The 16,506-nt window shown below is 42.7% G+C and overlaps 1 protein-coding gene and 3 long non-coding RNA genes across 21 annotated transcripts in view; 2 read left to right on the top strand and 2 right to left on the bottom strand.

Moving 5' to 3' along the window:
* LOC125806170 (nascent polypeptide-associated complex subunit alpha, muscle-specific form-like) overlaps positions 1-16,506 on the bottom strand; it is a 116,535-nt gene that overhangs the window by 52,108 nt on the left and 47,921 nt on the right. For 6 of the 18 annotated variants that reach the window (XM_049486110.1, XM_049486108.1, XM_049486113.1 and 3 more), the window contains one exon: positions 11,022-12,680. The exons of 3 other annotated variants lie outside the window; for them this stretch is intronic. In XM_049486110.1, the coding sequence (XP_049342067.1) occupies positions 11,022-12,680 (1,659 nt within the window). Of the gene's footprint in view, positions 1-11,021; positions 12,681-12,830; positions 13,632-16,506 lie in introns of those variants that run through there. 9 more of the 18 variants (XM_049486117.1, XM_049486115.1, XM_049486111.1 and 6 more) reach the window with 5 other exon arrangements.
* Positions 479-1,876, top strand: LOC111193917 (uncharacterized). Its single transcript, XR_007441473.1, has 2 exons — positions 479-979; positions 1,056-1,876. It is a non-coding gene; the product is annotated as an uncharacterized LOC111193917 (long non-coding RNA).
* LOC125806185 (uncharacterized) lies at positions 3,592-5,830 on the bottom strand. Its single transcript, XR_007441476.1, has 3 exons — positions 5,620-5,830; positions 4,613-4,697; positions 3,592-3,906 (listed from the first exon to the last, which is right to left on the bottom strand). It is a non-coding gene; the product is annotated as an uncharacterized LOC125806185 (long non-coding RNA).
* Positions 14,352-15,566, top strand: LOC125806178 (uncharacterized). Its single transcript, XR_007441468.1, has 4 exons — positions 14,352-14,460; positions 14,537-14,601; positions 14,679-14,741; positions 15,301-15,566. It is a non-coding gene; the product is annotated as an uncharacterized LOC125806178 (long non-coding RNA).

Here is a 16,506-nt window from a genome sequence, read left to right as displayed (position 1 = left end):
GGGTGGGACATGTCCCCCCCATCCCCCCCGGTTCCTACGCCTATGACTCCATGACTCCACAACACTCGCCAACCATCCATCTACTTTATTACTGCATGCCACAACAGCACAAATATGATGTAAAACTAGGGGGTTTAAGCAATGGTACATTTCTATACAGTTTAGAATCTCAATTAGGTCAACATACTAGATCACATTAAAGGTGTGACAAAGTTAGTTTCCAGCCAGATTCCTTCCCAAATGATTAATTCCTGATTAGCTATTATCTAGGACTCTAAATGCAAAAAATGCATCCAGCATTAAAGAGACAAATTCTTGAATGAGCTTCTTCTGCTTTACTGAACAGCTGAACACGTTTGGAGGAGAACACTAACTGCCAATTATGTCCCATTAATGAATAATACGCCTACTTAACACTGAGTGACTGATGAGAAGGGATGGTCTATGTGTGGCAGGATGGGTGTTTTTGTCTGGTCATCTGTAAGCATTTGGGCTAAATAAAGCTCTGTGTTAGAATATTAGTGATTTGCTTACTTTTTCTACTTTAACTGACGTGGGTTGTTTACAAACATCCAGCAAATCTTTCCCTTTTTGTCAGCCGGCTGTGGGTGGTGTAATTCCTGCGTGCCTAATTCTAATATATGGGTTGATTGCCTTTAGTTCATTGGCTGAATAATCTGACCTGGGACTATATGTAGGCCAGGTGGCTGTTACCTGGGACACACCCTCTGTGGTTCCCACCCCCCTTCCTCGGCGTGCTGCTGGGCGAGGTCTGCAGTTTGGCGTTTGGTGTGGCTGGGTGAATGCTCTCCTTTGTCTTGGGAATTCTCCCAAGCGTGCGGTAGGCTCAGTTTGTTTTTCGCTGTTTTCTCTGATTAATCCTGGTGCTGAGTGTTTCTCCTGCTCCATTTCAGTGCTGAGGCATTTGTGAGGAGATTGCTCCGGTGGTTTATGCCACGTGCAAAGGTTTCCGTCTGTGGTAGGTTATAATTTCCTTTCACTGACTTTGATGCTATAATAAACCCTCAGTGGGTTAATCTGGTTTATATCTTTAGTGTGAAGCTACGAGAAGTGTTGTGACTTTCCCGCTGTCTGCCGTGGAGAAGTGAAGCCTTGGAAGCTGGGGTGGTGGAGTACGGGGAGTGTCCAATACAGCTCTACCCGTGTGTGTGTGAGATCACCTGTGTCCCCCTCTTCGCGGAGGCTCCTCCCCCTGCATTAGTGCTTTTTTTTTTTTTTTTTTTTTTTTTTTTTTTTTTTAGGCTTTGTGGTTCTTTTCTATTTTTCCCTTTGCTTATTTTTGTTATATTTTGTGTTAATTGTTTTGTATGTCCAGACTCAATCCTGGTGTGTGTGCTGCCTCCGGTGAGCTGTAGCGGACTGGTTTGCTTTTTTTTTTTTTCTGAACGCGCGCTGCATGTGACTCAGCGCGCTGTGTGTGTGTGTGTCTGTGTATGTGTTACTATACTTCCTGGGTCCTGAGTTGCGCGCTGCTGCGGGAGGGAAAGCCTGTATGGTCAGTAAGCGTGATTTATTTCTTTATGTTGCCGGGCTGTGTATGGTTTAGTTGTGTTGGTATAATTGTTTATTTGAGTTAATTTGTTTTTGTTTTCTTTTGTGTCCGAACAGGAGCTGGAAGCGGTGACAGGCTGCTGAGGTGTTGAAGTCTAACTGGGTGTGCTTAGTGGTGTTTGTGTGCTGTGTAGTGGGGACTCCTCTCACCTGCAGTTAGCACTGGTCACAGTGTGCTCCAGCCCTGTTCAGGTTTTGTTTTTGATTTTTAGTGTTTGTGTTTCTTTTTGTATTTATTTATTGATTTATTGGTTTTGTTTTTTTGTAATATTTGATATTTATTAAAAGTTATATTTTTAAGTAACCCTGTCTCAGACCATGTGACTTGAACCTGTGTGACCTTAATTCAATTGGTAGATTAAAACTTGGGTTTTGGGGTCATTCTTTTAATTCCTGGGTTGTCCAGGTGGCGTAGTTGGCTACCAATTTAGTTATTTATTGGGTTCATCCATTTAAGAGCATAAATAACTACCCCCATACCGTACTGTACTTGCCACATATGCATTTTCTCATTTCCTTCTTCCCCTCCTTTACTCCTTTATCCCATTAGTACCCTTCGACCTCCTGTAGGCCCTATCTGAAAATGTTTGTTTATTTTTACCTTTAATTTCTATTACTTTTGTAGTACACTACTGTAAGTCGCTTTGGACAAAAGTGTCTGCCAAATGTAATGTAATGTAATGCATTCTGCTATACCTTCTGATAACATGTATTTGGTGTTGAAAAAACAAGCAAACAAACAAAATAAAACATCAAACCTTCAATACCTGAATTGGCTATGCTAGGTTTATGTGGTACCCTGTGATGAATTGGCCCTTTTCAGGGTTCAAAACCTTTTGTGACCCTCACTTGCAGACAAATGTTGATGCAAATGTGATACATTTTCAATACCATTTAACCAAAAATGCAGAACTTGAAGTGTTTACTCTTATGTCTGAGACCTTTCACACACTTCTGAGGTAGTCTGACATGCCTTGACATTTCCAGGGAAAAACAAAAAACAAAAAGAAAAACGTACCTAACATAATGTGTTCCCAATATCCTACACAGGCATAAAAAGGATAAAATCTATTATTTGATCAAATGTACTCCAAACACAAAAACAATAAAAAAACAACAATTATTTTTAAAGGTGCTGATATAATTTAAGGAAAAAACACACTGTAAACAATTGTGAGCTCTAAATTGTAAACATGGGTGTTGGCTACCTATTGGTAATTTGACTCAAGTGACTAAGAAATGCCTCTTGTTGCTTATGCTTCTCTCACAGTGACCTAAACATATTTACAGCTGTACTATAGGTGCATCTCAATAAATGTCACTCTATATATACTATATAGATTTATTACAGAGTGATCAATTCCTCACATTTCTTTCTTTTATTAATGATGGTTATGGCTTAAAGCTAATGCAAATGCTAAGGTCAGTGTCTCAGAAAATGTGAATATTTTATAAAAACAATTTATATTTTTGCTGGAAAATGAAATCTATGTAAGGACCCCTCTGAGGGCCAGAACTACCAGTGAGTTAAGAATCCCTGCTTTACAACTAACTTAGTAGATTGTATGAGTTTTTATGCCTGTAAATTGTCTTAGGACTAGATGTTACAAAGGTTGTGCAAGTTACACAGTTCCCCTGTGTAAATTCTAACCATAATTTGGTTATTTAAAGAAAGTTATCTCTCACGACTCACTGATAAATCTTACATCAAAAGGGGAAAAGCTACAAAAAGAGGCCTTAAATCACTCTTGTCCTCAAAAGAAATACATAATGGTTGGCTCTATCCACTGCAAAAACAGCATACTGAGAACTTCCCAGAAGCACAAGCTAGTCAGGAGCACCATCTGCTGGCAGCTTCACAAACTTACAACAGAGTTTCTTGTGGAAAATACATACTTACACTGTAAAAACCCAATTTAACATAAGTTTGAATGATTATTTATATCAAAAAGATTGAGCAAAAATCTGAGCAACAAAACATTTAGTTGAGTGTAGTACTGTTGAAATGTTTACGGCCGCTTAAACAAAAACATTTATTTCCATGCTTGGACACAAGCCTAAGTGGGGTTCCTGCGATGGTTTCCATCCTGCAGTCCAAGAAGAACCTCACGCAGGGTCCCACTGCTTGTACAAAACTGACTTGTAGAGGATCTGAAGTTCATTTGGGCATCAAAGCAGCACAGCAGGTCATTGAGGGTTTAGTAACTCCAGTAAGGCACTGTTCTTCAGGCAAAGGTCTGAAGGTAAGCGTGATCTTTTATCCTTCATGCTTCTCAAGGCAGGACAGTTCATCACCAACAACTCGCACACGTCCACGTGACCCTGCTCAGCAGCCTGTATACAAGTGAACACACAAATACATTACCAGTCAAAAATGTAATACACCTCTTCTCATTTTATTTAATTTTCTTTGAGAAGATCTACACTCTTGGTACTTTCTCAACACCTTGAAGGAGTTCCAGGAGGTGCTGAACAATATCACCCATCTCAGTTAATCAGGTTTAGATCAGGAGATTGTTAAGGACAAACATTTTCTTTTTGTTTATTTTAATACATTTTAATACAATTTAATAAAATTTTAATACAATTAATCCATGTTTTTAACATTCATCTACAATGTAGAAAATAAAAAGAAAAACTAATGTATGGCTAATACTGTATAACAATAGTTTAAAATCTATTTATTTTGCAGGTATGCATAAATGCATAGACTTATATTTCACATTTGGAGGTTTGGTACACAACAGTAATGGAAACAGTTTCCGCATTAAGATCTATGTATTCTATGTGTTTTGTGTAAGACTATCCAGGATCTTGTGGCCTTTTCTACAGTAGTTTGGGACAAAATGCTCAATTTTGTAGCAGCCAGGTGAATATTTCATCCATATTTCTTTTTCAAATTTGTGTGGGCATTTCACATTCTTTGATCCACAGTGTGAACAGAAGGCATTATCACCCACAGTGGACAGCGCAGTGAGTGGTAATGATTGTGACCGGCTGCAACTGGCAACAACTGATTCTACAGATGACTTTTTTATACCTTATGCAGTTTGAGAATTAGCACGGGCCCCCTGGTCCAGGAGCAGCTCACATACTGACTGGTGTCCCGCTCGACTGGCGTAGTGCTGCAAGACAGAGCAAAGATAAAGGTGTGTTAAAGCCCAGAGCATTGTTGGGATGTCAGAAAGGCTTTTAAAGATATACGGATATTATTTGGTGGGAGCCCACAGACGATACAGGGCAAAACAATAATGAAAATAAAAACAAATAAAACACATTTATGACAACAAAGAGATCTAATATCATGAATTTTAAAATAAAAAAGGGAAATAAATACAAATGTTTTGATTGTAATGTTGCAGCTTTTTCTATTCTTGTTTAATAACTGTCTTTTTACATTTTAAAAACACAAACATACCTGGAACCCAAATTATTGTCAATAGTTCTAACCTACTGTTTTTAAAGTTTATTTTAAAATATTTTTTTCATCGTATCAATCGATTAAAAAATGTCATCCGATTCATCACAACAGTATTCTGTGATAAACTGCACTTGTTCTTCCTACGACACAAGTTTTTAATATCTATATTTAAATCTAAATAAAATAATGTAAGATGTAAGAAATTTATATTGGTGGTGTCATTTTCAGTAAAGAAAAAGCTTCTTATCTGTGAAGTAAGTGTTTATTAGCTCAGTTAAACACCAGCATTACAATAAATACAAACAGCAATTTTACAAAAAAAAACAAAACAAAAAAAAAACAGAGCTTTTAAAGCCCTGTTTTCCTTTAAACATCTCCTCATGTCTCCTCAGCTGCATTTAATAGAGATATATTTAGTTCTCACCATATGAACACCTGGTTTGGTAAATCAAGTCTTACTGATGTTAAATCAGGTGAGCTGCTGATGGAACTGAACATGTGCTGGCTGAGGAGCATCCAGGAGAAATTTTTGGTTGTGAGTATTTCTAAATTTAGAACGTAATTGGCTGAGTATTAAAGGGCTTTTTAATGGAACGTGCAGTGCAGACATAGTAAACTAATGTTACCTTTATCCTGATTACTGCCTCTCCGCTGGGGTCGCGATGCCAGGCGGACCTAGTTTCCACCGTAGTCAACAAGTGCTGCTGTTTTTTTATACCATTTTTATATCAGCCTGCTTGGTTATGACAGGAAAATAAAATGAGTGGTCGAGCTAAAACAACAAAAAGGAACGAGAGAGAGAGAACTTAACTGCTTCAGCACCTAGGGGATAATGCACAGACACTACATTTTTCACTCTAGAAAAAAAAAACTGTGCGTTGGATGAGGGTGGGGCAGGAGGAAGTTACGGAGGAAGTTGGGGTCAAACTTGGTGGCATCATTAATTTGCATTAAAAAACTATAATAACGCGTTACTGATTCCAAATTATTTTGCGTGCATTACCGCTTTAACATTGACAGCCCTCTTTTTTTCTTGTACAGAAACTTTTAAGCCCTGGCCCCCAAACGTTGCACTACAACACTCACATGCTGTTTTTACTGTTAAAATGTGCCATCTACAGGCGGCCGCATGTATGTTCAGCCAGTATTTAAGGTGTGACGGAAATCTGAATAAGACACTGGCGAATAAGAAAGCGTCGTGAGTGTATTGCTCACCAAAGCAGTGTATCTGGCGATCAGCCAATCCAGCTAAAAGATTCACCAAAACCATAATAAATGTATCTCTTATCATATGTATAAAATGCTTAAGATTATTTATTCACACAGACATGTTGTAGGCTCAAATGAACTTTTTTTTTTAGCTTCTGAATGGTGTTAAGGAAAGAAAGAGCAGAAGTTGAACGTTTTGTCTTTTTAATAGTACCTGATTTTCTTTTTTACGTGTGTGGTGATGGCATTTCAAAAGCAGTGTCTGAATAATGCAGAGTAGGAGGATTAAAGATACTCTTTTTTACCATCTCTGTCTTAAAAGGATATGAATAACCAATAATCATAGACATTTAAACATACCAGCATTGACTAATTGAGCTGAGGTGGTGGACAGATGCAGAGGCCACGAGAGGGCAACACGATCTGGCGTAAAAAGAAGACGATGCAGTGCATCACTTTGGCCTGTTTTTGACCTGTCCGTAGCGACACATGCATGTTCAACTCAAACAGCTTCCCCTTCTGTGCTTGCTGCCAAGCGCAATGTCCATAACCTAGTGTTTCCCGTGGCAGAAATAATCAGCTGAGTAACGGCTGGTGTGTTCGTTCAGCAAGGACGGTCCATTCCACAGACTTCTGGCCTCGCTTTAGTTCAAAACACACGCACTGAAAACCACAGGGGAAACACCCAGACAGAAATGTGGAAATATTGGCTTCGATGAAAGTCTAAGCTACTTTGAACACACTCGTATAGTCATCCTTACAATTCCCAAAGATTTTTGTGGCAGTTTACCAGATTTAGGGGCTCATTGAACACCCACGTCCAGTCGCCAAACATTTTACTCCATTTGAGTCAATGTAGGACACTGTTTGGGCACAACTCCATTACAGACTGCAAGACTGGAACTAGACAGTCCTGAGGAAGAGTTTAAGAGTTCATTTAGCACTTGCAACAGCCCTTTCCGCTTTAGCAGGTGGATGAACTCTGGAAGTGGCTCAGCAGGCTAGTTTTCCACATGAGTGGAACGCTGATGCACAAGCTGTGAGGAAATCTAAGGTGCCTTGAACCCTTCTGGATAAAATCTAAGTGTTGCAATTGACAGATTGAGACAAGTGTCAAACAGTTGCAATATTTAACATGGTGAGTTTCTGAATATTACAGAGAAATACTGGTAAAATGTTTAGATCAAATATTTCAAGCCAACTTGCTGGAGCAATGGGCACAAACTTTTTATGAAATGGGGACCAAACAAACCAGTAGGGTGGCCTTAAACCACATTGTTGAGTCATTATACTACAGTCTTGGGTTGCTCTCGCATGCATGCCACTTACAAAGCAAAACTGTTTGGACAGATGTCCAATAAGGGCCGCATTAAAATGAACACACCTGATTCACGAACGATCTCTTTAAAAACGGTGCAGAGTGGCTTTAAAGCCAGGAAACTACTATTCAGGGCAATGTGCTTCCACAATAAAGACTGAAACATTACATTAGAAGAGGTAGACAAATATGATGTGTATGACTTTTGAACTGAAATGGTCTCAATGGAAAAAAGTTTTGTTTTTGGAGAAGCGGTCACTTAAATTCCACAGAAATCTATTGTGTTGGGTACTGCAAAGAAGCTTAACCAACCAGCTGTGTAGCAGAGCCCATCCAGGCCTGGAATAAAGGCAAGAGACAGATTCAAATTTCCCCATATTTATTTATAAAAATTTTAAGAAACACTATTGACTCATTGCAACAAGTGGTCATCATCCTCAACCAAGATGGGGCCCAAAGAGACTTCCGTTTCAAAATACTGATCTGTAAAACAAAGTTGCAAACAAACGAATTAGACTTTGTTCCTTCACAAAAACATGTTAGAACAAGGTCCCTCAAACCTGGTCATTGAAGCTCACTTTCCTGCACATTTTAGGAGTGATTGCCACCAACATTAGTTTAAAAACAATGGCCTTTTACGAGCAGGTAAACTAGTTGAACCAAACTAGTTTGAACCTGGGAAAGTGGATTTCAAGGACCAGGGTTAAGAAATGCTGGGTCTGTTTCCCCAGACATTCCTCCCATTAGACAGCCTTGAGTTTGGACTGAGGTTTAACCTTAGGCATCATGCTTTTTGAGAAGCATAGGTCAAGGCAAGCATACCTTCTTCAGTGTGCACACTTCTCCCCTTCCTGGAGACACATTCTCCATCACAACAGTTACAATTCTGGTCATTACCATCTGCAGCAGCCCACCTACGTAGAGCAAACACACAGCAGCTTTAGTACAAACTGAAACAAAGGCATCATAACAGTATTATTTTGAGGCATACCCATTGGTCTCAAAGGAGCAAGCTTTGTGTTCAGCATCAGTCTTCCGTAAAGTTGTAGAGGCTTTCAGGAAACATGTGATGTACAGCTACAAAAAACAAAAAAAAAACAAAGTTAATGTTGTTCAGGTAGTTTGTAAAATGGCAGCATTAAAAACAAATGCTCCAACGTAACCAAGTCTTCCATACCATACTACTGTTGGTTTGTTCAAATCTGAACACTTCCAACTGAAACTGCAGCTTATCATCTTGAACCCGTTTCATAAATTCAGAGTTGGAGCCCGTTATCTTGGCATCAACCAAGCATCTAAAAATATAAATAAAGAAATAAATAGAAAAAAGGAGGAGATGTTGGTGGTTGGTTTCTACATGCACTCGTCTAGGCTAGTAAAAGCAATACTCACCCATGGTTCTCAATAAATGTGTATCTGGGAACAGCATTAATGTCAGGAACTGCAGTTGCCACACAGTGGTCCACAAATACACGGAGAGGTACATGGTTAAACTGGGTCAAAGATGCCTCAATCTTCATGAACTCGCCAAGGAAGTATTGATTCGATGGTCTCTCATACTGCCAGTCATCTACAAGCAACAAGTTAAAGGCCATGTTCAGACTGCAAATAAAACTAAAAAAAAAAAAAAAATTTAAATCAGATCTGTGACTGTCTGCACTGTTATTTATAAGTGATCAGACCAGATTTGCATACAAGTCAATAACTAAGCTTCCTTGATCCCTGTACTCTGAATCTGAAGTTACATACATTGCAAGTGCTGCAAAGACATTGGAATCCAATTTGAGCTTCCAGAGAGTTAAGATATGGCTGTTTAGACTTTAGAAAAAGTTTGAGAATTTTCACAAATACAAACCAGTCATGAGCTTCATGGTGAAGACCAAATGCTCTTCCGCTGCCACTGTAGAGGAATACGGCACCCATGTAGGGGACACAGCAATACTGCTCACATTGTGCTTCCTAAAACAAAAGAAATTCCAAGTTAAGGCTCCAAGCAAAGCAGTTAAGAAAAAGGAAACCACTGTAGCTAGTCCATCTTAAGAAGCTTACCTTGAGTAGTGACAATCAATCTGAACATTGACTCTTCCTGTTCGGACAATTGAAGTACCAACCAGAGGTTCAGAGCGGTAGAGGAGGTGAAAGCTGTAGATAAGGTAATCTTCCGTCATCTGAAATAGCAATATTGCATTAGTAGAGCAGTGACCTGCACAACAATTAAAACTAAGCAATTCATAACTCAACTTACCGTTAGTACACTACCACAAGCCTGGAGTTCAGAGTTAAAGATGAGCACTCGGGCTGCAGAGTCCAGTCCTGATGCTGCACAGCCTCCAAGCGTCAGAGAACTAGGGTTTACGAGCATACCATTTCCAAAGAAATCTTGCTTCACCTCCACATGCACCATACTCTCCCCACATGCAGCAGCCACACTGTTGACTGGGGTAGGCTGCCGCAAGTTAAACTGCACCGGAAATTGCTTAGGCCTTTCTGGAGCTTTGGGAAACCGCCACAGTAACTTCTTTAAGGGTTCAGTGGGTAAATGGACTTGCAATTGGGGGGGCTTCAGAGGATCTGGATACAGCATGGGATTAGGTGCTTGAGCAGAAGACAGTCCTGGAGACTGAGCAGAAGTCTCACCTAGACTCCAAAGCGAGGCCTGAGGTGAAGTCAAGAGCACATCACTTGGACTACTTGTCAGGTCAGGGCTCATGCCGGATGCTGGACCTGTGCTTGGACCACTTGGCAGCTGAGGATTCTGGGCAGGCACTGGCACGAGGCTAGGATAATAGGCAGGCCCCAAGCCTGTGCTTTGATCCTGTAATTGTGGAAGACTCTGGAAAGGCACAGGCACAGATGCAGGATGTGGATCCTGGGCAGGCAGCAGTACTGAACTTGGACCACTTGGCAGCTGAGGATTCTGGGCAGGCACTGCCACAAGGCTAGGATCATAAGCAGGCCCAGAGCCTGTGCTTGGATCCTGTAATTGTGGAAGACTCTGGAAAGGCACAGGACGTGGATCCTGGGCAGGCAGCAGTACTGTACTTGGACCACTTGGCAGCTGAGGATTCTGGGCAGGCACTGGCTCAAGACTGGGATAATAATAGGCAGGCCCCGAGCCTGTGCTTTGATCATGTAATTGTGGAAGACTCTGGAAAGGCACAGGCACAGATGCAGGATGTGGATCCTGGGCAGGCAGCAGTACTGAACTTGGACCACTTGGCAGCTGAGGATTCTGGGCAGGCACTGGCACGAGGCTAGGATCATAGGCAGGCCCAGAGCCTGTGCTTGGATCACTCAATTGTGGAAGACTCTGGAAAGGCACAGGACGTGGATCCTGGGCAGGCAGCAGAACTGTACTTGGACCACTTGGCAGCTGAGGATTCTGGGCAGGCATTGGCACAACACTGGGATCATAGGCAGGCCATGATCCTGTGCTTGGATCACTCAATTGTGGAAGACTCTGGAAAGGCACAGGATGTGGATCCTGGGCAGGCAGAGAACCTGAACTTGGACCACTTGGCAGCTGAGGATTCTGGGCAGGCACTGGCACAAGACTCAGGTCAGAGGCAGGCCATGATCCCGTGCTTGGATCCTGTAACTGTGGAAGACTCTGGAAAGGCACAGGCACAGATGCAGGATGTGGATCCTGGGCAGGCAGCAGTACTGAACTTGGACCACTTGGCAGCTGAGGATTCTGGGCAGGCACTGGCACAAGACTCAGGTCAGAGGCAGGCCATGATCCCGTGCTTGGATCCTGTAACTGTGGAAGACTCTGGAAAGGCAAAGGCACAGACACAGGATATGGATCCTGGACAGGGAGCAGTACTGTACTTGGACCACTTGGCAACTGAGGATTCTGGGCAGGCACTGGCTCAAGACTGGGATAATAATAGGCAGGCCCAGAGCCTGTGCTTGGATCACTCAATTGTGGAAGACTCTGGAAAAGCACAGGCACAGATGCAGGACGTGGATCCTGGGCAGCCTGCAGCACTGAACTTGGACCACTTGGCAGCTGAGGATTCTGGGCAGGCACTGGCACGAGGCTAGGATAATAGGCAGGCCCCAAGCCTGTGCTTTGATTCTGTAATTGTGTAAGACTCTGGAAAGGCACAGACGCAGGATATGGATCCTGGACAGGCAGCAGTACTATACTTGGACCACTTGGCAGCTGAGGATTCTGGGCAGGCATTGGCAAAAGACTGGGATAATAGGCAGGCCCAGAGCCTGTGTTTGGATCACTCAATTGTGGAAGACTCTGGAAAGGCACAGGCACAGATGCAGGACGTGGATCCTGAGAAGGCAGCAGCACTGAACTTGGACCACTTGGCAACTGAGGATTCTGGGAAGGCACTGGCACAAGACTGGGATCATAGGCAGGCCCAGAGCCTGTGCTTGGATCACTCAATTGTGGAAGACTCTGGAAAGGCACAGGCACAGATGCAGGACGTGGATCCTGGGCAGCCTGCAGCACTGAACTTGGACCACTTGACAGCTGAGGATTCTGGGAAGGCATTGGCACAAGACTGGGATAATAGGCAGGCCCAGAGCCTGTGCTTGGATCACTCAATTGTGGAAGACTCTGGAAAAGCACAGGACGTGGATCCTGGGCAGGGAACAGTACTGTACTTGGACCACTTGGCAACTGAGGATTCTGGGCAGGCATTGGCACAAGACTGGGATCATAGGCAGGCCCAGAGCCTGTGCTTGGATCACTCAATTGTGGAAGACTCTGGAAAGGCACAGGACTTGGATCCTGAGCAGCCTGCAGCACTGAACTTGGACCACTTGGCAGCTGAGGATTCTGGGCAGGCACTGGCACAAGGCTAGGATCATAAGCAGGCCCAGAGCCTGTGCTTGGATCACTCAATTGTGGAAGACTCTGGAAAGGCACAGGATGTGGATCCTGGGCAGCCTGCAGCACTGAACTTGGACCACTTGGCAGCTGAGGATTCTGGGCAGGCATTGGCAAAAGACTGGGATAATAGGCAGGCCCAGAGCCTGTGCTTGGATCGCTCAATTGTGAAAGACTCTGGAAAGACACAGGCACAGATGCAGGACGTGGAGCCTGGGCAGGCAGCAGTACTGAACTTGGTCCACTTGGCAGCTGAGGATTCTGGGCAGGCATTGGCTCAAGACTGGGATAATAGGCAGGCCCCGAGCCTGTGCTTTGATCGTGTAATTGTGAAAGACTCTGGAAAGGCACAGGATGTGAATCCTGAGCAGCCTGCAGCACTGAACTTGGACCACTTGGCAGCTTTGGATTCTGGGCAGGCATTGGCTCAAGACTGGGATAATAGGCAGGCCCCGAGCCTGTGCTTTGATCCTGTAATTGTGGAAGACTCTGGAAAGGCACAGGACGTGGATCCTGGGCAGGCAGAGAACCTGAACTTGGACCACTTGGCAGCTGAGGATTCTGGGCAGGCACTGGCACGAGGCTAGGATCATAGGCAGGCCCAGAGCCTGTGCTTGGATCACTCAATTGTGGAAGACTCTGGAAAGGCACAGGACGTGGATCCTGGGCAGTCTGCAGCACTGAACTTGGACCACTTGGCAGCTGAGGATTCTGGGCAGGCATTGGCAAAAGACTGGGATAATAGGCAGGCCCAGAGCCGGTGCTTGGATCACTCAATTGTGAAAGACTCTGGAAAAGCACAGGCACAGATGCAGGACGTGGATCCTGGGCAGCCTGCAGCACTGAACTTGGACCACTTGGCAGCTGAGGATCCTGGGCAGGCACTGGCACGAGGCTAGGATCATAGGCAGGCCCAGAGCCTGTGCTTGGATCGCTCAATTGTGAAAGACTCTGGAAAAGCACAGGCACAGATGCAGGACGTGGATCCTGGGCAGCCTGCAGCACTGAACTTGGACCACTTGGCAGCTGAGGATTCTGGGCAGGCATTGGCAAAAGACTGGGATAATAGGCAGGCCCAGAGCCTGTGCTTGGATCGCTCAATTGTGGAAGACTCTGGAAAGGCACAGGCACAGATGCAGGACGTGGCTCCTGGGCAGGCAGAAGTACTGAACTTGGACCACTTGGCAGCTGAGGATTCTGGGCAGGCCCCAGCCCTGTGCTTAGATCACTCAGCAATGGAAACTTTTGTGGAGGCACTGGTACAGGTGTGTAAACTGGATCCGGGGCATGCTGCACTACTGCATTTGGACCACTTGGCACTTGCACTTGGTTTTGTGAGTAATATGTTCCAGGAGACCAAGGAGACCGAGGATTTAGCCATTTGCCTGAATGTGACAAATCTGCATCAGCCAATAGAACTGCCCCAAGCACTAATAAACTGACTTGTATTAACCACATGACCATGCCCTTCTGCCCACCACAGAACTTACCCTTGTGTTTTCGCTTCGGCCATTTTGTAGAGAACACAGGAACATGGCTCCACCCCTTACCACATTAACGTTTGGTTGGAGACAGGTGAGGTTAATTATGGTGCGGGGAGAAATTAGTTGGGTGGGCCTTATATGTTTAACTGCATGCCCTCTTTTTCAGAAGGTAATGAGTTTAAAGGACAGAAAACCCAATTTTGTTTGGCAAATATGTGTGGCAGGATGAGTATTTTGTTTTTTGTAGCTTGGAAGCATTTGGGCTAAATCAAGCTCTGGGTCATAAAAACATATTGCTCATTTGTTTATTTGGAAATTGACAGTATTTCTCTACTTTAACTGATGTGTTTTCTTTAAACATTTCGTGAGTCTGTTTTCCTCCCTTGTCAGCCTGCTGTGGGCAGTGTAATTCCTGTGTGCCTAAGTACAATCTATCAGTTTCGAGTGCTTTTAGTTAATTGGCTGCGTAATCCTACCTGGGGCTATATTTAGGCCAGGTGGCTGCTACCTGTGGCACCCCCTCTGTTGTTCTCACCCCCTTCCTTGGTGTGCTGCTTTGCGAGGGCTGCAGCTTGGTGTGGCTGGGAATTCTCACAAGCGTGCGGTAGGCTGAAGTTTTGCTTCTTGGAGTTTTCTCTGACTAATCCTGGCACTAAAAAGTTTCTCCTACTCCATTTCAGAGCTGAGACTTGTGAGGTGAGATTGTTCCGGTGGTTTATGCCATGCTCAAAGGTTCCAGTCAGTGGTAGGTTCTAACTCCCTATCATTCTGATTCTCATTCTATAAATTCCTCAGTGGGTTAAATCCGGTTTGTATCTCTAGTGTGAAATACACTGGAAGCATTGTGACTTTCCCTGCTGTCTGACGTGGAGAAGTGAAGCCTTGGTGGGTATGAGTGAGCTCCCATACACTTATTTTTAGTAAAACTGTGGTTCTAACATTCACAATTCAGCTCTTCCTGTGTGTGTGATCACCTGTTCCCCTCCTCGCTGATGCTCCTCCCCCTGCAATAGTGCTATTTTTTTTTCTCTTTTCTTTTTCTTTTTTGTTCTACTCCTTGCACGTTAATGTTTTTTTTTATGTGTATATATATATATATATATAATTAGATAGTCATGGTTTGTGAGCGGCCTCTGGTGAGCAGCAGCGATTTTATTTACTTATTTATTTATTTATTTATTTATTTATTTATTTATTTATTTATTTATTTATTTTGTTCTCTTGAACGCGCGTTGCACGTGACTCAGCGCATGGTTTGTGTGTCTGTAGTGTTGGTTTTCCTATACTTCCCGTGCTCTGAATTGCGCGCTGTTGCGGGAGAGAACCTGTATGGTCCGTAAGCGTGGTTACTTCTTATTATTGTTGGTTTATATTAGTTTACTGATGTTGGTGTTTGTTTTGTTTGTTTGGTTAAATTGTTTTCTCCTTTTTTGTTTCTGAACAGGAGCAGTGAGCGGTGACAGGCTGCTGAGGTGGTAAAGTCTAACTGGGGTTTTCTAAGTGGTGTTTGTGTGCTGTGTATTGGGGACTCCTCTCGCCTGCAGTCAGCACTGTTCAGTGTGCTCCAGCCCGGTTCAGGTTTTGTTTTTTGGTTGTTTGTGTGATTGTGTTTTTTTTTATTATTATTTCTTTTTTTGTTAATTAAATTTATTTTGAATTATTGTGATTTTTGTTAAAATATAATTATTAAAATTTGAATTTTAAATAGAACCCTCTCAGACCTTGTGAATTGAACCTGTGACCTATTTTTTGATTTGGTAGACTAGAATTTGGTTTTGGGTAATTTTTCTTAAATCCTGGGTTGTCCAGGTGGCGTAGTTGGCTACTAATTAATTTATTTATTTGATTTATTAATTTAAGATTATAAATAACTGTCCTATACCTTACACTTGCCACTATGTATTACACTGACTTCTCGGTGTTTTATAAAGCACAGAGTAGAATTGAGAACCCTAGTTGTTTTAGAGAGCCGAAGCTTTGTCCTGAGTGAGGCGGGGCTTACTAATTAAATACACTCGGCTTATAGTGTTATAACAGTCTTTATTTTTATTTTTTTTTTTGGATCATTTAAGGATCTTATGAAGTTATTTTGTACGCTTAAACAAACCACATGAGTGTTCAAACTTCCTTTTGGTCAAACCCATAGGCTGTATAACCAGTCAAAAAACAAAGCCTACCCACTTCCTATATCAAACTCCCTTTACAAAAGAGGGAGCCCATATGTGAGTGCTCAATACATAGAGGTGACTGGAGCTAAAAGGCTAAAAACTGTGATTAAAAAAGTGTCCAACTACTTGTAGAGGATATTCCTATGATTTCAGAAAGTACAATAAAATATTTTCTTAAAAAGCAATTAAAACGTCTGCCTGTTGCAATGTTTTTCTCAAGCAACACTTTAACCAGTAAAGGTGCTAGCATCACTGCTACTGTGACTTAAGTGGTTAGTGAGCTGATTCTGGAGAAACAAATAGAGGTTTATAACTGGAGTTTAAAAGCTTAAAAAGCAGGAGGACCAGAAGGGTGGTTTTTTTTTTTTTTTTTTTTTTTTTTTGGCTTTCCTAGTCATGTCACATCGTTTTCAGTCACCTGACCCACCCCATACAGATTGGCACATACACACGTACACACGTTTAACATTGTTTAAAGTAAA

Source organism: Astyanax mexicanus, chromosome 12 (assembly GCF_023375975.1).
Source record: "Astyanax mexicanus isolate ESR-SI-001 chromosome 12, AstMex3_surface, whole genome shotgun sequence".
Classification (NCBI taxonomy): Eukaryota; Metazoa; Chordata; class Actinopteri; order Characiformes; family Acestrorhamphidae; genus Astyanax; species Astyanax mexicanus.
The sequence above is the reverse complement of the archived record's forward strand: the minus strand, read 5'-3'. Positions and strand labels throughout refer to the sequence as shown.